A 22,711-nucleotide genomic window follows, 5' to 3' on the forward strand; every position below is an offset into this window, starting at 1 on the left:
ATTCCTTCCAGTAGCACCTTAGAGACCAACTAAGTTTGTTACTGGTGTGAGCTTTCGTGTATCTGAATGCATATGAAAGCTCATACCAATAACAAACTTAGTTGGTCTCTAAAGTGCTACTAGAAGGAATTTTTTTATTTTGTTTCGACTATGGCAGACCAACACGGCTACCTATGTATATCTAAAACCCTCATCTGACTAGCTTTCAGTACAGACACTGAGAATCCTAAGGCAATAGCAGAAAAGTAACAGAAGTCTGGACCCTTACACAGTGCTTGCTAGGTTTTTAAAAAATAAATATAAGTGAAGCAGGCTCTCACATGCCCTTGATATGAAGAGACAATCCCCATGAGGCTTTCTGTAGCCTGGAGCATGTGAAATCCTGCTTTTCTTTAAACAACCTTGTTTATAAGCAGGTCCCTGTCAGCCCTTAAGAACGACACTGTAACAGCAAAATGAAAATTAGCTAACAGTCCTAAATAAATCTCTTTTAAGCAATAAAACAGAGGGTGAGAGAGAAAGGAGAAGAGGCATGGTAGAAATGGCAGGTAAACAAGTGTAATTCTGCACCCAGGGCAGCTGTCCACCCGCTGCATCTGGTACACCGGCTGAGACCCTACCTGCCTGCGCACTGTCTTGATAGATTGGTACATGCCCTGGTTATCTCCCGCTTTGACTACTGCAATGCGGTCTACATGAGGCTACCTTAGAAGGTGACTAAGAAACGACAACTAATCCAGAATGCAGCAGTTGGCTGGTGACTGGGAATGGCCGCCAGGACCATATAACACTGGTCCTGAAAGACATACTGTACATTGGCTCTCAGTTTGTTTCAGAGCACAATTCAAAGTGTTGGTGCTGACCTTGAAAGCCCTAAATACCCTTTATACCTGAGGCAGAGTCTCCACTCCCATCGTTCAGCCTGGACCCTGAGATCCAGCACTGAGGGCCTTCTAGCAGTTCCCTCACAGCAAAATGTGAAGCTACAGGGAACCAAGCAGAGGGCCTTCTCAGTAGTGGCACCCTCCTATCAGATGTCAAGCGGATGAGTAATTACATATCCTTTAGAAGACCTCTGAAGACAGCCCTGTATAGGGAGGCTTTTTAATGTTTCATGTTTCGTTATGTTTTTATATATGTTGGAAGCCACCCAGAGTGTCTGGGGCAACCCAGGCGGATGGGTGGGGTACAAATAATAAATTAATATTATTATAGTTTCATTTCTAACTCTGGTTAGCAATGCTTTCACGTTTATTCTGAAATGGAAGCTGAGTGAGACAAGGGGAGTTCACCGGCATGGAGTGGGGAGCATACATCCTTGTGGCCCTGCACCCAACCTCTAAATCTTTATAGCTGTACACCTGCACAGATCACCGTTCTAAACTAGCCTGCACCTCTCACTTTGGCAAAGCCTGTTGGCTGAGTCTATGCAAGCGGCTGAGCAGTCAAAAAGCCTAAAGCAATTCTGAGTCACAGAATACTCTCCTTATCAAAAGGGAAGAATGCCCTTTGAAGACAGACCCACACTGTGATCCTTTCTCTTTTTTTGAGGTCCTAAAACGTAGCAGTTTACAAACAAAAAAAAAAGCTTTGGGGGGGGGTGTAATCTGCTCAGAGGAGGGAAATCTCATGTGCATAAATCAAGAATCTTGTCAACAGAGGAGTCCACCAAGCAAACTCCAGAATGAGTTCAAAAGGAAAGGAAAAGCAAGGTGTATTATTATGCAATTCACTTTCAGGAATCAAGGGCACCTGTTGACCCCTAGGCAAGTTTCCCAGTTACGAAATACATGCATTTGCTTTTAAAAGTGGCCTTGACCATACTTTTTGTTACCTTTCCACCCCCAAGATAGCCCTGCCTTGAAAGTTGCCTCTCCTCCTCCAACTCTACCATCCTGAGCCACTCCAGGGTTTCATGCTGTCAAACAATTCCACTCCTTCTCCTCTGTTGCCCCATATACCTTAAACTCCCTCCCAGCACCACTTCTCTCCCCCCAACCTGCTTAATAAAGTCTTAATGCAATGATGGTTTTATGTTGTTATGAAACATTCCAGAAGACCCAACAACAAAATTCAGTCCCCAGCATTTATTTATTTATTTATTATTTTTAATAAAACAGGAAAGTGAAAATATTGCAATTCATCACCTTGAAATGACATCGCTTCAGGATTACCATGTTATCAGCTGAATGGGTTTACTTGTCTACAGTTATGCATACAACGGTTCAAAACATTTATCAGTTTTTTAAAAAAATACCGTAAGCATTTTAAATCCATGTAGAACTCATAGTGGATAGCTGACATCTAAAACCTAAGATCTGGAGATGCTCCTAAAACATATATGACTGGGCCTGTGTGGAGAAACACCATTGTTTCATGTTCACCGAGTGGGTATTTGCAGCCTTATGTATTTGATTGGTCAGCTCAAAGTGTCAACTATCAGGCAAGTGGCTAATTTTGGGTGACAAATTGTGCAACAGATTTCTAGTGTGATGGTTCTAGGGGTTGCTCGTGCGTAAACCGGAGCCACACCTGGCTGGGTTGCCTGAGTGAACCTTTTCTGTCCGGACAGCCACTCGCCCGTGGCTGTCTCAATCGCTGGCAGAATCCGTCAGTGGGCGTTTCTTGAACTTCTTCCAGCAAAGAAGCTCTTTGACGCCTAGTCTCCGCCTACTCTCCCTGCGTGGAAGCCTTCTGCGCAAGGAGGGTGTGGGCAACGGCGGACCCGTGCTCTCCCCGCTGGTCCCCGGCGAGGAGTCATGGGACCGCCTTGCCGATTCCCCCATCTGCCCCCCTTCTCCACTGGTGCTACGCTGATTTCCTTCCCCAGAAGATGGGCTGCTTCTCCTCATCCCGGGACACTCTCCGGAATCCCTATGGAGCCCTCTCTCTCCCTCTGGCTCCGATGGCAGTTCCCTGACAACTAGTATGGCAGAGCTCAGGGGAGTCAAAACATGTTTGGTGTTTAGTTATTGTTTGTCACATTGGTTTGATGCATAGGTATCAATGAGAACCATACCACTGCATTCCATTAATGTTATTCACATCTTCATTGCATATCCTGGTTTTCTATGTGTTTATTTGTCTGTTTAGGACGCGACCAATTCTGTGTCTAAATACAATTTTGAATCCCTGTACCTAAATGCATGGAACGATCCCATATTTCTTTCTATCTATCTATCATTCAATTTATATACCACAATTTATCCGAAGATCCCAGGGTAGTGTACAACATTAAAAGCATAATTTGCATAGCATCATACTAAAAGACAATAAAAGAATCACATAAAAAAATCACAATAACAGTAAAGGTAAAGGACCCCTGACAGTTGTCCAGTTGTGAACAACTCTGGGGTTGCAGCACTCATCTCACTTTACTGGCCAGGGGAGCCAGCGTTTGTCCGCAGACAGTTTTTCCAGGTCATGACTAAGCCGCTTCTGGCGAAACCAGAGCAGCTCACGGAAACGTCGTTTACCTTCCCGCCAGGGTGGTACCTATTTATCTACTTGCACTTTGATGTGCTTTCAAACTGCTAGGTTGGCAGGAGCTGGGACCTCCCACATTTAAAAGGCCATAGATTGTTTAATGGCCGAAGGCATGAATAAAGAGGAATGTTTTTGCCTGGTACTTAAAGACATATAATGATGGCACCAGGTAAGCCTTTCTGGAGAGAGCATTCCACAAATGGGGAGCCACCACAGAAAAGGTCCATTCTCATGTTGCTGCCCTCCAAACCTCTTGGGGAGGGGGGGACACAGAGAAGGGTCTCAGATGATCTGGGTCAGGTTGTATGGAGGCAGTCCTTGAGGCAGCCTTTCTCAACCTGTGGGTCCCCAGATGTTGTTGAACTACAACTCCCATCACCCCTAGCTAGCAAGGCCAGAGCTCAGGGATGATGGGATTTGTAGTCCAACAACATCTGGGGACCCACAGGTTGAAAACCGCTGCCTTAAGGTATTGAGATCCTGGGTGAGGCTTTCTATACAAGCTCCATTATAGAGTAAGGTTACAGCATACTTACATATATCTCACTGTGATCAAAACGCTGTTTGAGATTATCGATAAAGGATTCCTCCGTGAGCGGCTCGAGAAGCACCATATCCCCTACCCCGATCATGTTGTCCAAAAGAGATGTCTTCACCTCCATCTTTGCCATTTTCTCTTTACTGCAGGCAGAAACCAAAAGCAAGGAGATTAAACTTTAACATAAAACACAAGTACAAAGTACCTCAAATGACTTTCAAGCACATAGCAACACAGGAGGGGGGAAGGGGTATTTTGGAAAAATTGCTCACAGCAGGCAGCGTAATCAAAAGAAACTGAGCAGAAGCACTTGAGAGCATTGCCTTCAAGGTCAGAAAACAACTGTTTCCACTGTTTGCTTTTGCTATATCGCAACTATGAAAAAGTCATTCAAGGAAGGTAGAAGGCGCAGAGAACTCAGGTCTCCTTGCAGTGTGGTTCTGTAACTTTTCTAGCCCTAAACGACTTCGGCCCTGTATACCGGAAAGAGCATCTACACACCAGTAGTTCACCCCAGACACTGAGGTCCAGCTCCGAGGGCCTTCTGGCAGTTCCCTCCCTGCGAGAAGTGAAGCTGCAGGGAACCAGGCAGAGGGCCTTCTTGGTAGTGGCACCCGCCCTGTGGAACACCCTCCCATAAGATGACAAAGAAATAAACAACTATCTGACATTTAGAAGACATCTGAAGGCAGTGTAATGCAGTGGTACCTCTGGTTATGAACTTAATTCGTTCCAGAGGTCTGTTTTTAAGCGGAAACCATTCTTATCCTGAGGCGCGCTTTCGCTAATGGGGCCTCCCACGTGCCTCCGATGCACGATTTCCATTCGCATCCTGGGGCAAAGTTCGGAAACCAGGAGCAGCTACTTCCAGGGTAGCGAAGCTTGTAACCTGAAGCGTTCGTAACCAGAAGCATTCGTAACCAGAGGTACAACTGTATAGGGAAAGTTTTTCATATTTTACAGTGGTACCTCGAGTTACAGACACTTCAGATTACAGACTCCGCTAACCCAGAAATATTACCTCAGGTTAAGAACTTTGCTTCAGGATGAGAACAGAAATCACACGGCAGCGGCAGCAAAAGGCCCCATTAGCTAAAGTGGTACCTCTGGTTTCAGTTTCAGATTGAGAACAGATCTCCAGAATGAATTAAGTTCTTAACCCAAGGTACCACTGTATTATGTTTTTATATATGCTAGAAGCTGCCCAGAGTGGCTGGGGCAATCCAGTCAGATGGGCGGGATACAAATAATAAAATTATTATTAGCCATGACAAAATCATAGCCACCCTAAAGAATCAAGTTGCAAATGTACAGCTAAAACAAGCAGACTTACTGCCTTGTAAGAATTATCGTGGCTACGTCTCAAAAGCAACCAGGCTGTCACAGCACTGGGGGGGGGGGGGGGCACCAGTCATTAAGAAGCAGGGCCTCTGTACCTTAATTAAAACATGTAAAGGTAGAATTATGGTCATGGCGGCTTATCTTGCCAGAGTGGTACCTCCATGAGAATTATTCCATCGGCAAAGCTAACTGAAGGTACAGGAAAATTGAATGCACACTGTAAGGTCGCAGCCTTGTGTTTATCTCCACACTATCTACATAGAAAGAGTCCCTTTAAATCACATGTTTCCAAAAAGCTGTAATTAGACGCATCCATGGCTTCCAAACAAAGGGAAACAGTTTGGCTTTAAGTGAACGTGTACTGAAGGGGTTAATGGGCAGCCCGGCTATTTAATCGACTGCAGGTGGTTAATAAGCCTGGTATTAGCACTGAACTGGGAGGGTCCGGCATGGAACAAAACTCATCAGAAAAGACTAGAAGGATCCCAAAGGATCCCACCGCCTTACGTAGGCTTGACTGAAAGCCTTGCTGCATTCTTTGTAAAAAGGAAATAAAGGCATTTGGTCTGGAAGAAGAAAACCAAGCAAAAGGAAAACGTAACTGCATAGAACAGGGGTCGACAAACTAAGGCCTGGGGGCCAGGTGCGGCCCTCCAGGCTCGTAAATCCGGCCTGCCGCCAGCTCAGTAAGTCCCCATGCGTTGTGTACGCCTCACTGCACGGGGACTGACTTCCGCAACACTGGCATGGCTTCTGGGCAGGCAGTGATGCTGGCGCGGCTTCAGATTGGCTGCAGGAAGTTCCTGCAGCCAATCCGAAGCCTCACTGCCTGCAGCTGAGGGAAACACAGCGTGAACATAGATAGATAGGGCAGCAGGCGGGCGGGCAGCGGGTCTGGGCCACGCTATGGCCATCGTGACAGGTGCATTGTGGGGCTTCAGCTGGAGCTTGGCGTGCCTGGCGCCCGGCTCAGCACTGCTTATAACCCATTTATATGACGCCCCTCAATTTATCACAAAAAATTCAGGAAAAAAGGTTGTCTTATACATGGAAAAATACAGTACATCCCCATTCTTTGTGCAAGAGATTCTAAAACCTCACACCCATTCTGCATCAACTGCCTCTAGGTTTCATGCAGATCACCTTCAGAACCCGAAGTGTCAAACTTTTCCATGTCAGAAACACCAAAACAACAACTTCTGACTTTAAGTTAATAATTGAAATTTGTTTGCATTGGATCTGCACTTCTCAAAGCGTGCTTTCCTGAGCAATACAAATCCTAATAAGGTCATTTGTGGCTAAATTTTTTCAGTCTGAAGCAGAGTCTCGATTTTTTACCACTCTAAATTACAAGCTCCTACCATACTAAAATGCATCACCGCTGTGGAATTTCAAGTGTGGACAAAGCCAAACCAATAAGCCTCCTATTCCAACAAGACAAAACCAAGAAAGAGTTCTGATCTAAAGTGACATTTAAAGTGTTCCAAACTGAAACAGCAGCACAGCTTACGCAGCCGCGTTAGTTCTGGGTCAAACTGCCAAATCGAAAAGATCTACCTACAGCAAGATTAAGCAAGGAGAATAAAGAGCACCCCTGCTGGATCAAAAACTCTTGGATCAGCTAACCAGGTGACTTGCAGGAAGCCCAAAAGCAAGACCTGGTAGCATCCTCCTCTGACCTTGGAACTAGTATACAGCAACCATGGTTAGCTTTATCCTTGACAAGCCTGTCTAAGTCTATCTAAATAAATTAGATAGGTTGCTTTGAGGTGTTGCCCATAAACACTTTGCAAAGTCAGTTGTAGCCAAAAGCTCTGTATTCAAGTCTGCTTGACACCCACACACCCAACATTTATATCATGAAAAAAACACTGTTTAAAAGGGGGGGGGTGTGAAAAAAAGGTTTGTTTCTCTAGCATGGATAATCTAATGATATCTTTTATTAATACTTGCAAGTATATACTGTACTCCAAAATCAAAACTACCTTAGACTTTAGTGACAAAAACTAGTCATTTGCACCAAGCGGAAATGATGATGATGCTCAACTCTTAATCAACAATGTATTGCAATAACTAAGAGAAATTATTAGTAGGTTAGTTACTGTCACCAATATCCTCCTAAAGTTAACGTAGATCAGTGGCTAAAATGAACAGGCGTACTAATAAAAGACTCATCATTAAGCATTACCCAGAGTTCCACAATCTTAAACATCTACACAGTAAGTTTTCTGCAACTGCTTTGTCAGCACCCTTTCAAATTGGTTAATAAGATCATAAATATATTCCACACTGAACTCCAAAAACAATATGAGAAGTCTCAATTTTTAACAAATAAATTAAGAATGCACAAGGAAACAGTTCAGTGTGCTATTCAAATTAAGCATCCATTCAGGAAAAGAAAATGGATAATAACATCAGGACCTAAGGAGCTCAGCAGATTCTATTTTTAAAGACCGTCACCACTCCAAAATATCCTCAGAAGCAAAAACCGGGCAGAATCATTAACATAAATACCTTTTCCCCCCATTTCTTTATTATATTTAGAAACTGTGGCTGCAATCACATTAAATTTACCTGGGAGTAAACCCCACTGAACACAGTGAGGCATGTTTTCGAGTAAATGTAAGATTGAATGAATAGCCTCTGGCACAGTGTCCTAATTTATGGTGTCACAGTGACACAGGCACTAAAAATGTATTCAGCCATTTAGGGTATTAAAAATACATTCTTTCAAGATATATAGATTGAATGAGACTGAGGAGAAAGAAGGCTGTAAATCTTTCAATTCAAGTCAAAGAACACGGGGGAAGGGTGGAGAATTGGCCCCATTTTAGGCCATATGCTATAATATCATAAATCTCTGCCAAATGAAATTAACCAAAGGACATTCTCAAGGATTTTCAAATCAGCATTAGACAAACTCCATTTCCAGCAAGCAAAGTGCTCCATATCAACAACGCCTTTGGGTATCAGACGTTACTGATAAAATATTATGCTTCCCATTATTATTCCTACATTATTTTACTTGGGGTGTATGGGGTGTTAGGTGAGGGGGGTACCTCTGGGGGGGCACGTCGTGCTCCTTCTGCGGTAGTTTGTCCAGCTTTGGTTCCCACCCTGGCCTCAGCTCTCACCTGTGGCTCCTAGAAGCTGTCAGCATGAAACAGCACCCACACCCTGAGAAAACGTGTTCTTCTCCCTGGAGAGCACGTGTTGAGGTAGGGGCTGGCAAGACACCCCATTGTTGCTGGGCGGGTAAATTGAGTTGGCCACCATTGTGATTGGGCTCCCCTCGTCGTTGGGGAGAATTTGATGTTGCCATTTAGTGACTGACAGCCAGAAGTGTTAAACTCCCTACGCGCAGCGTTGAGCTTCCTCTTTTCGCTGCGCACATCGGATCGCCCACCTGCCCACCCTCCTACATTTAGGGTTGTTCACACTGACCTTGCTATGCCTGTCATGGGGTCGTTTGCTTTTGGGGCAGGGGCCCGGTAGGAATTTTGTCCATTTGGCTGACTGGCTGGTGCCATTTGGTTTTTGCCTACTGCGTAGCAAATCGTCACAACTTGTAAGGTTGCAGTTAGGCATTGGTTTTATGAACTGGTTGGTGGAGGGGCATGCATTGGCTGTGCCTGCCCCTCTAATGCTGCTGTTGCTGCAAGGGTATTCCGTTAAAGGAATCCAGGGGCTCACCATGCTTTTGTCCGAACCCCTCTCAAGGGGCTAGGGCCACGCAAGAGCCCCTGGGGAGCATTTGGGGAGAGCTGAGGGCAGGTCCCCTGCTCCATTGCTCTCCCCAAAATGTTTTTCCCTTTCTGACTTTCGCGGTCGTGTACGGGGTCAGATAGTCACAACCAATGCCTAAGCAACCACTCACATTTTTTGCATTTCAATAAAGTTGTGGCCAAAATTATGCCAAAAACCTTAAACAAAAATTACGTGTGAATTGTGTTTTACTGGTTTCGTGGGAGCTGATTGAAACTAAATCCTTCGAAGACAGAAGTCCTATGACTGGGTCGGGATGGCATGGGGATGAGGGACCAACTCCCTTCTCTTGCAGGGGCCCAATTAGTGCCATCGCCTTCCGTTAAGAGTTTGGGTGTAATCCTTGACGCCTCCGTTTCCATAGAGGCACAGGTTATAGCAACAGCCAAGGCGACATTTTTCCATCTTTGCCGCATCAAGCAATTGGTCCCTTACCTTTCCCGCCCCGACCTGGCCACAGTGATCAATGCGATGGTCACCTCCAGGCTTGACTACTGTAATTTGCTCTACGCGGGGCTGCCCTTGAAGCTGTCCCAGAAACCGAATGCTGCAGCGAGGCTCCTCACAGGGTCTCTGCCATGGGAGCATATTCATTCAGTGCTTTTCAAGCTGCACTGGCTCCCGGTGGAGTACAGGGTCAGATTTAAGGTGCTGCTTTTGACCTTTAAAGCCCTTCACGGCCTAGGACCCTTGTACCTACGGGACCGCCTCTCCCGGTATGCCCCACGGAGAGCCTCAAGGTCCATAAATAGCAACACCCTAGAGGTCCCGGGCCCTAAGGAAGTCAGATTAGCCTCAACCAGAGTCAGGGCCTTTTTAACACTCACTCCCGCCTGATGGAACGCTCTGTCTCATGAGACCAGGGCCCTGCAGGATCTGATTTCTTTCCGCAGGGCCTGTAAGACAGAGTTGTTCCCCCTGGCCTTTGGCTTGGAGCCAATTTGATTCCCTCCCCCTCTTTCTTTTTCCTCCTGTGATGAGGCTCCATTTTAATATTTTAATGCTTCAATATTTTAATGTTGTATTTTAATTTTGTTTTTAAGTTGTAATCATTCAACTTCTTTTTATTATTGCTTGTTAGCCGCCCTGAGCCCGGCCTTGGCTGGGGTAAAGGTACCCCTGCCCGTACGGGCCAGTCGTGTCCGACTCTAGGGTTGTGCGCTCATCTCACTTAAGAGGCTGGGAGCCAGCGCTGTCCGGAGACACTTCCGGGTCACGTGGCCAGCATGACGAAGCTGCTCTGGCGAGCCGGCACCAGCACAGCACACAGAAACACCGTTTACCTTCCCGCTATAAAGCGGTACCTATTTATCTACTTGCACTTAGGGGTGCTTTCGAACTGCTAGGTGGGCAGGAGCTGGGAATGAAAGACCAGAGCTCACCCCGCCGCGGGGATTCGAACCGCCGACCATGCGATCGGCAAGTCCTAGGCACTGAGGTTTTACCCACAGCGCCAACTAGGCTGGGGAGGGCGGGGTATAAATAAAAAATTATTATTATTATTATTATTATTATTATTATTATTATTATTATTAGGGTGGCTTGGGGACTTTGACACGCAAACGTGCTGTAGAGGGAAGTGAGGGGCAGATGGGGCTCGTCAACCTAGGAAGACAGTCCATCTAGGACAGGGGTCAGCAACCTTTTTCAGCAGGGGGCTGGTCCACTGTCCCTCAGACCATGTGGTGAGCCGGACTATATTTTTGGGGGTGATGAATGAACGAATTCCTATGCCCCACAAATAGCCCAGAGATGTATTTTAAATAAAAGGACACATTTTACAGTGGTACCTCGGGTTAAGAACTTAATTTGTTCTGGAGGTCTATTCTTAACCTGAAACTGTTCTTAACCTGAGGTACCACTTTAGCTAATGGGGCCTCCCGCTGCCGCTGCACAATTTCTGTTCTCATCCTTGAGCAAAGTTCTTAACCCGAGGTACTATTTCTGGGTTAGCGGAGTCTGTAACCTGAAGCGTATGTAACCTGAAGCGTATGTAACCCAAGGTACCACTGTACTCATGTAAAAAAACACACTGATTCCCAGACCGTCCGTGTGCCGGATTGAGAGGCAACTGGGCCGCATCCGGCACCTGGGCCTTAGGTTGCCTACCCCTGATCTAGGAGAATGAAATATCTCATCCTAATCCTCCACTGCCTTGAAGGATACCTTTGGGGAAAGAAAAGCCTAAGGAGTAAACCCTATACAAATCCGGAGTGAAGTCGCTAAGATGGTTGGATGGCACCTTGTATGTCTCCTTCCGGAAACTCCTGCCGCCAAGCTGGTGCCAAACATATCACTCTGCTTTCCTTTGGACCACATCAGCGAGGCCGAGAAGGTTGTCTTGTTGCCTGGGTTGCCCAAGACCTCCATACGCACTGCCCAGGTTTGCGCCCCAGAGAGGTCAATTTGGTGCTTTGAGTGTAGTGATTTGGCTTTGCCCCCCAGAGTCGCACTCTATTGTCTCTCGAGACAGATGGATGCCAACAGCAATTTGCCTTAAAGACCTAGATCAGATTCCCATTTGAGTCTTCTTTAATAAGAGAAGTGGAAATGTTCAGTTTTCAACAGGTCAGCAATGGAACAGAATTTTCCCGTCAATTCCTCAAAATTTCCCCTCAGCTGACAACTTCCTCTGCATTTCTGTCGCCTAAAGTGTCTGACATGAAAATTCTGGGGGAAGGTGGGAGAAGCTGCTCACCAGCTAATGCCATAATACAGAGACTGGGCAAATAGTCCACTAATATATATCTTAAAAGAGCTTGAAACAAGATTCCAGGATTACTGAGAGAAGCTGATGCTACAAAAGGAGAATGGTGGTTCAAAGTCAGATTACACTTCAACATCACAGACTTCTCAGAAAAGTTCCTTTTTGTGCTTCTGCCCTTACTCCATGACATTAAACTTTCCTCTCCATTATGAAATTCAAATTCCATACATATTATCATGTATCACCAGCCCACATTTGTTTAAATTTATTATTTACAGTGGTACCTCGGGTTAAGTACTTAATTCGTTCTGGAGGTCCGTACTTAACCTGAAACTGTTCTTAACCTGAAGCACCACTTTAGCTAATGGGGCCTCCTGCTGCTGCCGCGCCGCCGGAGCACGATTTCTGTTCTCATCCTGAAGCAAAGTTCTTAACCTGAAACACTATTTCTGGGTTAGCGGAGTTTGTAACCTAAAGCGTATGTAACCTGAAACGTATGTAACCCGAGGTACCACTGTATTTGGATATGTGGAATTACTAGCCTCTGGTCTAAAAGGTAAAAGTACCCCTGACCATTAAGTCTAGTCGCGGATGACTCTGGGGTTGCGGTGTTCATCTCGCTCTATAGGCCGAGGGAGCCAGCGTTTGTCCGCGGACAGCTTCCAGGTCATGTGGCCAGCATGACTAAGCTGCTTCTGGTAGACCACAGCAGCGCACGGAAACGCCATTTACCTTCCCGCCGGAGCGGTACCTATTTATCTACTTGCACTTTGACATGCTTTCGAACTGCTAGGTGGGCAGGAGCTGGGACCAAACAACGGGAGCTCACCCCGTTGGGGGGATTCGAACCGCCGACCTTCTGATCGGCAAGCCCTAGGCTCTGTGGTTTAGACCACAGGGCCACCCGCGTCCCGCCTCTGGTCTAGCAAGGTCTAAAAACCAGAGCTTTAATAAAGGCATGTTATTCAAAAGCTCTAGGTATCTCCCGCTTGGACTACTGCAATGCGCTCTACGTGGGGCTACCTTTGAAGGTGACCCGGAAACTGCAATTAATCCAGAATGCGGCAGCTAGACTGGTGACTGGGAGTGGCCAGCGGGACCACATAACACCGGTCCTGAGAGATCTGCATTGGCTCCCAGTACGTTTCCGAGCACAATATACCTGAAGGAGCGTCTCCACCCCCATCGTTCAGCCCGGACACTGAGATCCAGCGCCAAGGGCCTTCTGGCGGTTCCCTCATTGCGAGAAGTGAGGTTACAGGGAACCAGACAGAGGGCCTTCTCGGTAGTGGCGCCTGCCCTGTGGAACACCCTGAAGGCAGCCCAACCTTCAATGTAAAATGTTTTGAGGGTTGCTTGCAAGATAACAGTTCCACAATAATGTACCACCATAGAAAGCTAGAACTCCTCTTTCTAACATGTTTGAGATGCTTCCAAGCCGATGGCGCTGTCACACACACAAAATCCTGAGCAAACAAATCAGCCTGTGCTGGAATAGGCAGTAATTCACAGTTGTTGCAATAAATCTATAATAAGTAAATGTGAAATTGGAAAGCACTGTTCTCCTACATCACGTTTGTCTGGGCCAAAGACAAAATATTTTTGCTCTATGTGTCTTGTTTGCATGGGTTTTGTTTTGTTTCACTTTTGCTGATGTCAAAGAAGCACTAAGCTATCAAAAATAGATCTGCTGCATTCAGTATCACAAACCACAAGCGCTGGAAGAACGAGCAAGCCTCCAAACCAGGTTTTTATATGTTTCGTCTGGATTTGTACCTTGTGAAATCGCTTTCAGAAAGGCCACTTTTAGATATTCATGACCATCATGTTTATTTTTATATGATTCCACAATTAACTTGTTCCCAAAGCAGTTCTAAACGAATAAAAGGCAACAATAGAAAAACAAAAACATCATAACAATTAAAAGTTATGCCAGCTGTCATGCTTAGCTACTCTGCTCAGGTGTCAAGCAAGCTCAATTTAATCTGCAATCCTAAAACCAACTATTTAGGAAGTAAGTCCCATTGAACATATTGGGACTGGCTTCTGCGGGCACTTCCAGACGAACCGTTTATTAACAATTCATCCTCAATATGCAAAAAGGATGGATCAGTCAGCAAAGCATGAGGTTCTTAACCTCAATGTTGTGGGTCTGAGCCCCATGTTGGGCAAGATTTTTGCCTTGCAAGGGGTCGAACTACTAGATGGCCCTTGGGGTACTTTCAAACTTTACTGTGTGAGTGTAATTCTATGATCTATGATCCTGATTTGTTTACAAAGAGGTAAGACAATGTTGGCTATTTAACTGGCTTTATTCTGGTTTGTTTGCAGGCCAGTTAGACAGGACTGCATCAAAGGAAGTGTCACCTCACATTTTCCAGATCCTTTCCACATCCCCTGTCGCTAAGAAGTCTGATCTAGTGTTTGTCATCAGCAAAACAGCCGTGAAGAACCATGCATACTCCAGGCATGTGAGCTGAACCCTGTTCCTTCCTCTGGGTTGGCTACTTCGCTGTTAAGTTTGGTTTATTTATTTTATCTTGCACTCTACAGTGGTGCCCCGCAAGACGAACGCCTCGCAAGACGGAAAACCCGCTAGACGAAAGGGTTTTCCGTTTTGGAGGCGCTTTGCAAAACAAATTTCCCTATGGGCTTGCTTTGCAGGACGAAAATGTCTTGCGAGTTCCTGCGGGGTTTTTTCCCTCCCCCCCCCCCCTTTTCCTAAGGCCTAAGCCGCTTATCAGCTGATCCGCCACTTATCAGCTGATCCGCTAAAAGCCGCTAAACCGCTAATAGCGCTAATCCGCTAAGCTGTCAATGGGCTTGCTTCGCAAGACGAAAAAACCACTATACGAAGAGCCTCACGGAACGGATTAATTTCGTCTTGCGAGGCACCACTGTACTTACCTCTCTCCCCCCACCTTCCTTATTCATCATTTTACAAATAAATTATATTGTAGTGGAATGCTAGAGGGTGGCTGGTTGCGTAAGTCACGACAGTTTATCTTCAATGAGCTGGACTGCTCCAGAAACAAGGGCAAAGTTTCGACAAATGGGAAATTGGCAATGGTAGGCTGTCCTTGCTAAAAGCTTCTCAAGATGATAGCCTGCAGGCTGTGGGTGTCCCTGAAACCCGGTAGAGTAGAGGTTTATAAGCAGGGTAGTGGCAGAGCGGTCGGGGGTATCATTTTAACGCCTCCCTGGTGGATGCACTCATAAGGCTCTGTGACATGAGCATAATACAGTAATGGCAGGGACATTGACCACAAGACCACAACAAAAATGCTGTATATGATCAGGTGACAACAGTTCGGAGCATAATTTTTTTCTCCAGCATTGCTGATCCTTTTTTATTTCTAGAATCTATAATAGTTATCCTTTTTCTTCCTAGAATGACACATAGTCTAGATTTCCTACCAGTGTACTCATGCACACACATCCAGAACGTTGATTTTTCCTTTTCCTTTCCCAGAGGTCTAGCTACAAAAAATCTGAAAGTTCTGAAATCTTGCTACGATCATCACTGCATGCATCTGTGAGCACTGCAGTGGATACTGGACCTTTTCAATTTGAAGCTGTAACCAGAGCTTTGGGGAGCAGCAAAGTTTCTCTTCCCTGCCCCCAATCCATCGTCCCTGCTTCAAATTGCCAAGTCCTTTTCTTCTTTATGATGCCATCCTACAAGGGATCACACAGTGAATGGAACACCATGATACTATATTTAGAAGCCAAATCAGATCTGGTCATGTGACAGTATCACTAAGGGCAAGCATGGGTGTAGCCAGGATTTTTGTTAGGGGGGGGCAGGCCTTTTGTCGAGGGTGGGGTGTCAAACCTCAGTTAGCTATGCATTTTTAATATTTTTGTTGATCAGGGGGCAGCTGCCCGTCCCTGCCCCTCCCCCCACTTGGCTATACCCATGAAGACAAACCTGGAGTGAGGGTGATGATTCCTATATTACTCACACAGGTGAGATTCCACTCAATGGGATCACCAACAGACCTCACCCTGCATGGGAAAATACTTTGGCACCTTTCAGTGCAATCCCTGAAGGGCGGAAATGCTACAAAAGGGAATAGGGTGGGTTCTTTTCAATGCTGTTGAGAACATCCACAACTCAAAAAACACTAGAATCCTGGACTTTTGGGGGCTGACATAGTAAAAGTTCTAAGCTTGAGGCTTACATAGTGATTTTGAGACTACAGTACAACAAATTCCAGAAATTTTATCTCTATTTCCCAGTGTTTTAGTCTGAAAGAAAACTATGCGAGCTGCTAGTTTCTAAAGCAGGCCAAGGCAAAACTAAGCCTAATGAGTCATGAAATAAAAACTGGATATCACAGATCAATCCATAAGCATTACTCTACTTCATTAATTCCCAATGAACCCGAAGTAGAGAAGCAATTCCTTGCAAAGTGAACACAACAAAATGCAAACAGAGAAATCTACGTACACTTTAAAAATGTTGTCTAAGTCAGCTATGCTAAGGAACAGCTTCTGCTGCTTTTGCAATGCTAAAACATTAATCTATTAGTGCAGGGGTCTGCAACCCGCGGCTCCGGAGCCGCATGTGGCTCTTTTACACCTTTGCCGCGGCTCCGGGGCGGATACTAGCGAGGGGAGGAGGCGCATTGTGCGCCCCGACACTCCCCACTGTGGCGGGCGCGGTACTGGCTGTGACGTCGCATGGGGGTGGTGCGTGCGTTAGTCACGCACCGTCCTGACGTCACCTTCCCGCCCGCCCGCTACATTGTAAGGGGCATGTACGCTGGTCACTGTTTTGAAGGGGAGTGAAGAACACACACACACACACAAACACGTTTATTTCTATGAGGAGGAGTAATTCTGAGGGGTCAAACAAAGAAATAATAAAAAAGTGACAAAAAAGTTATTTTTATAATGACAAGTTTTGCGGCTCCCAGTTTTTTTTCTTCGGAAACGGGTCTAAGTGGCTCTTTTTGTCTTAAAGGTTGCAGACCCCTGTATTAGTGACTACAAATCATGCAGACAAAACATTTTCTCCAGCCCTTATCTTCTGTGGAACTACCAACTATGGGATAATTCTAACTGTGTAGACTTTATTTCCGTTCTTAACATTTAAGGATCTCCATAGGATGGTTTCCTGAACCACCCAAATATGCAGCGGCTACATTTGGCCTCAGCCTCACACGTTTCCAACTCCCCTCTCCTTTCAGTCGCATCAGAAGGAGATTGGAAGCTTTTCTTTCTCATTAACCACAGTTTAGGAGGTCGTCTGAATCCTAAACTGTGGTTAATCTTGACAGTGGTTAGTTGAGCACTGCAGCTGGAAGCTTGTTTGTTTCCCCTAACCATAGTTAAGAACCAAGTTTGAGGGACACGGCAAGCTGTGATTCATCTAAAAGGCAAGTGAAAGCCCGAGGAGGAAGGGGAAGCAGCTGAGACTCAAAGACATGGATCCCTAATGCAAAGATATAGTGTCATGTTCAAATACAGTGGTACCTCGGGTTAAGTACTTAATTCGTTCCAGAGGTCCATTCTTAACCTGAAACTGTTCTTAACCTGAAGCACCACTTTAGCTAATGGGGCCTCCAGCTGCCGCCACGCTGCCAGAGCACGTTTTCTGTTATCCTGAAGCAAAGTTCTTAACCTGAGGTACTATTTCTGGCCTAGTGGAGTCTGTAACCTGAAGCGTATGTAACGTGAAGCGTATGTAACCCGAGGTACCACTGTACACCCAATATGTAGTGAGGGAAACGTACACGGCAGGTTTAATCTGGCCACACTGAACAGGCAAAACTGTGGGCGGTGTAGCACCCACATGCAACTGAAGGGTATTCATTCTGAAGACAATTCATGAGAAGCATTTCAGCTTTCGATCTTAACTCGTCGCAGCACAAATCCACCCTGGTACCAACTAAATGTCAACATTTTAAGGATATGTCAATGCAATGGAAGGCATCGGCATCAGCGTTATGTTTTGAGAACTTTAAGCTGCATACATTACTAAGTCAGACAGGTATTTCCTCTAAAGTACAGTGGTACCTCGGGTCACGTACTTAATTCGTTCCGGAGGTCCGTTCTTAACCTGAAGCGTATGTAGCCCGAGGTACCACTGTAAGTGAAAGAGGAAAACGGCAAGAGTTAATTTTATAGAGAGAAATTGCTACAAAAAGAACATAGCTCAAGAGAAAGAAATAATACGTCCCATAGCAGCAGATCACTTCAGTTTAAAGTCTAGATGTATTTTTCCCCCTTAAAACTAAGCTGACTGCTACCTTTTTTTTTGTCTTTGGTTACAAAGGTTGTGTTTGTAGAAGAGTTACAGAACAGAAGCACAAATGCCAAGCAAAGGATTGTTTATTTTAGGTGTCATAATTTGGACCAAACACACAAGAGGTCAGCATACACTGTTAGCCAAGCTTAACTGACAAGTTGCCACATTTTTTCCTAAGGGAAACATCCTTCTTATACAAACCTAACATTAAACTGCAATGTACACAGTCGAGGGCTACTTGCAACCACAACAATTCCAAACAGACAACTGGGCACGCCACACCTGCCTTTTCTAGTACGATAATCAGGAGTGCTGACATCCCGCTTCTTCCTAACTTAATTTGCCACCCGCCCTAAAGTCTGGATTGTATGTGTGAAGCCTAAGTCACACCTTTGTGAACACAGCTTGTTCAATAAAGAAACTTGATTGGCAGCCTGTTTTTCTGCCTGCTGCCTTGTCAATTGACACAATGAGCAGGAATCATGCTAATAAGCATGAATAGTAATGCACATGGTTGACATATTGGCTGGCAATATTACTAAGGCACTGAGTCCTGCATATCCAACCAGCCTTCTCTCCTCCCTGTAGTTCCTAAGTGGCAGACAATGGAGGATTTATCTGACATGGCAAGTCACAGAGAGGTAAAAGGTAAAGGACCACTGGACAGTTAAGTCCAGTCAAACTTGACTATGGGGTGCAGTGCTCAACTTGCTTCAGCCCGAGGGAGACGGCGTTTGTCTGCAGATAGCTTTCTGGGTCATGTGGCCAGCATGCCTAAACCACTTCTGGCACAATGAGACACCGCGATGAGTGCCAGAGCACAAAGAAATGCCATTTACCTTCCTGCCACAGCAGTACCTATTTATCTACTGGCATGCTTTCGAACTGCTAAGTTGGCAGGAGCTGGGACAGAGCAACGGGAGCTCACCCTGTCACACAGATTCAAACCGCCGACCTTTGGTAAGCCCAAAAGGCTCAGTAGTTTAGACCACAGCACCACCTGTTCCCTACAAGTCACAAAGAGGAGAAAGCCAGCCCCACAGCTTGATATATCCTACGCAGACCCACAAAGCAGTTCAGGAGAAGAAGGTGGACAGGCAGGCAGAAATACAAAACACTATACTGCTTCTCTGTCTCTCTCCGCCTCCCTCCAATGAACTCAGTTTGGGGTGGCATAGAAGGTTCCCCCATCCTATTCTTCTCATATCCACTCTGAGGGGAAAGTTAAGCAGAAATAGAGACTGAGGGAGGAATTGAATTACCGTATTTTTCGCTCTATAAGACGCACCAGACCACAAGACGCACCTAGTTTTTGGAGGAGGAAAACAAGAAAAAAAAAATATTCTGAATCTCAGAAGCCAGAACAGCAAGAGGGATCGCTGCACAGTGAAAGCAGCAATCCCTCTTGCTGTTCTGGCTTCTGGGATAGCTGAGCAGCCTGCATTTGCTCCATAAGACGCACACACATTTCCCCTTACTTTTTAGGAGGGAAAAAGTGAGTCTTATAGAGCAAAAAATACGGTACTCCCGGTCTGACTTTCTAACCAATATATACTGCTGGTTCTCCTGTACTGTATTGGCAGATACAGTGGTACCTCTGGTTGTGAACTTAATTCGTTCTGGAGGTCCGTTCTTAAACTGAAACTGTTCTTAACCTGAGGTACCACTTTAGCTAATGGGGCCTCCCACTGCTGTGTGATTTCTGTTCTTATCCTGGGGCAAAGTTCTTAACCCGAGGTACTGCTTCCAGGTTAGTGGAGTCTGTAACCCGAAGTGTTTGTAACCCGAGGTACACTTTACTTCCTTTAAAAAAAGAGGGGGGAAGTGAAGGAAATTATTTGGACTGAGAGAAGTTAGATTACCAGAGTATGTTTAAAGTTTACAACTTACTCCTTGCTTGTGTCACGCTAACATTTAGTGCCAGTATATCAGAAGGCTTGTAAACTAGTTTCCAAGTATTTACTCAGTCACTGCATACCCATACTAGTTTAAAATACTGGTGACACCCTTAAAATATATTTCAGTTGCATTTACTAGTCAGTAATCATTAGCATACAGGTCTAGGAAAATAAAAGTCTACTCAACAGGTCATTAAAAGGCCACTTTTAGGAAAACAAAGCAATTTAAAATTAGGCCCAGAAGTTGCAACAGGGGGTGGGGTGGGGTGGCTAACACAAAACTACATGTTGAAACTCTTTTAATTACATCACACAGAAAAGCAAAACAAAGGGATATTCACCTTGGTAAGGATTTTTCTGAAGTCCAATTCATGCACTTTAGAGCAATGATTCCACATATTATTGGGGGGGGGGGGTTACAGCTATACTTCAAGATACAGGCACATTCTGCTTACAGCCAAGATAGACATAAAACACTCAGGCCAGATGCCTCTTCTTCAAGGTTCCTCTCCAAACTTTACCTCCTAACCCACTTCTAAATACCTATTTCATATTTCTTACACATCCAAATATTTCTCATTGCAACAAGTGTGTCATCAGAAGCGAGGTCTTAGAAAATCTTTCCTTCTACTATTATGAGGAACACATCACCACCGCCCACTCCTAGCAAGGTGTCCCTCACAAGATGCCACACCCTGAAAAACAATCTTGCTGGTAGAAGAAATGAAGCACCCATCCTTTGGGCCTCCCAACCCAACAATTAGCTGATAAGCAGAGATCACTGTTTTCAGGGACATGCAGAACTTCAAGCAACTGCAGTGAGAGAAGTGATATGAGTGTGTAAACACAGAGTTTTCTTCTTCAGATATAATTACTCATGACCGTCTACAGCAAGTAAAATTAGCCAATATTCTCCATTTCAGTCCTTTTCATAGCACTTGACTGGTCAGGGTAAAAAAAATACATATAGAAAAGTTACTTTTCTGCTACTTAAGAATGTGCCCGTAGATTTCACAATAGTTTAGGCTTTACAGAGCTAACAAGCCCTTTGTAGATATTGACAGATCCTATCAGTAACTGAACTAGCACAACCCTGGTGGAAGCACTTTGCAAAATTCAGCCAAAGTACACCAAATGCCTCCACAAGTGCTCCACATTTATAGTTACCCTTAAATGTACTGATACAGATTAATATATCAGCTGATACACCTTCCAAGAACACTGTGCAAAATTCCCCTTCATTAGACGTTAACTTTTGAAAAAAAGAAATAAAAAGCCACACTGGTCCATCTCTTGCATGTGTTTACAAGAAAAATATCAGTTAAACATGCACACTACTAGGAACAAACTAGGTCATGCTTCAAACTGCTCCACTTCAAATCACTTGATACTTTTTATCACTGCAATGTTAAATAACTGTGGAAATTACAAAATTCTTTTGTCCATCTGACTTCCACCAGTCTTCATCATCAGGGCCAAATAAGAAGGTGAAAGGTTTTTTTGTTTTTGTCTTTTTAAAGAAAGGGATCAGATTAACCTCACCCAAGCCAAGAAAACAGGATAGATGCTCAGACCCAGAGTTAGAAAACAGTTGCTCTATCCAGAGCAAAGGCAGAGAATAACACGCCAGGGGGAATCAAAGCAAGCAACGCTAGCACAATTAATGGCATTGTGCCATGCAAATAAGGCTGGATAATTGCCTAAGGAAGCAAAAGCAGCATACCTGTTACAAATCACATCAGAAGCTTCCTGCTACTATCAGTAGAGCCGGCAATTCTATATGCTCATAACTTCAGCCAAACAGCTAAGAGATTTCCTGTCTACCACTAATCTTAAAACTATTCCATGGGACAGCAAGCACTGAGCAAGCTGCTGTTTATGCAGACATGTGAGCAGGAGGTAAAGGATGGTGAGAGAAAACTGGTCCTTAGACAGGCAAGTCATGGGGCCAGGTGAAAACCTTTGGATGTCTCATGCCACCTAAGAAATACAGAGCTGGTAGGCGCAACATTGCCTTCTGGCCAGTTCTACTGTCGGATGCAGGTGGTGCTGTGGTCTAAACCACTGAGCCTCTTGGGCTTGCCGATCAGAAGGTTGGCGGTTCGAATCCCCACAACGGAGTGAGCTCCCGTTGCTCTGTCCCAGCTCCTGCCAAAACAGTTTGAAAGCACACCAGTGCAAGTAGATAAATAGGTACCACTGCGGCAGGAAGGTAAACAGCGTTTCAGTGTGTTCTCGTTTCTGTCACAGTGTTCCGTTGAGCCAGAAGCGGTTTAGTCATGCTGGCCACATGGCCTGGAAAACTGTCTGTGGACAAACACCAGTTCCCTCAGCCTGAAAGCAAGATGAGTGCCCCAACTCCATATTTGCCTTTGACTGGACTTAACCGTCCGGGGGTCCTTTACCTTTTTACCTTTACTGGGGGTAAGAGGAAGTCGGCTTCACTATGGTGGAGACTAATCAGGATGGATTTTGATGAGTCTAGAGCCATAGCAGCCCTACAACAGCTTTCATTCCCAAGACTGCAGTGATCTTGCCAACAGACACATGGCATGACTGATATCCCAGCAGCTACAAATATGCTTGTGGTTTAGAATCTGAAAAAATAGCAGAAATAACCAGGGGACATTGAGTTCCATTCACTTGTTCAATCACCTTGTTGGCATCCATCTGTCTTGAGAGACAATGGAGTGTGCCTCCGGGAGTGAAGACATTAGCAG

At 45.2% G+C, this 22,711-nt stretch overlaps 1 protein-coding gene across 6 annotated transcripts in view; it reads right to left on the reverse strand.

The window, feature by feature from the left end:
- MYO1B (myosin IB) overlaps positions 1-22,711 on the reverse strand; it is a 155,173-nt gene that overhangs the window by 108,067 nt on the left and 24,395 nt on the right. For all 6 annotated transcript variants that reach the window (XM_083705425.1, XM_083705428.1, XM_083705427.1 and 3 more), the window contains exon 2: positions 4,023-4,167. In XM_083705425.1, coding sequence (XP_083561551.1) covers positions 4,023-4,157 — 135 coding nt within the window. In that variant the 5' untranslated portion in view covers positions 4,158-4,167. The remainder of the gene's footprint in view (positions 1-4,022; positions 4,168-22,711) is intronic.

This window comes from Podarcis gaigeae (genome assembly GCF_964106915.1).
Source record: "Podarcis gaigeae genome assembly, chromosome: 1".
Lineage (NCBI taxonomy): Eukaryota > Metazoa > Chordata > Lepidosauria > Squamata > Lacertidae > Podarcis > Podarcis gaigeae.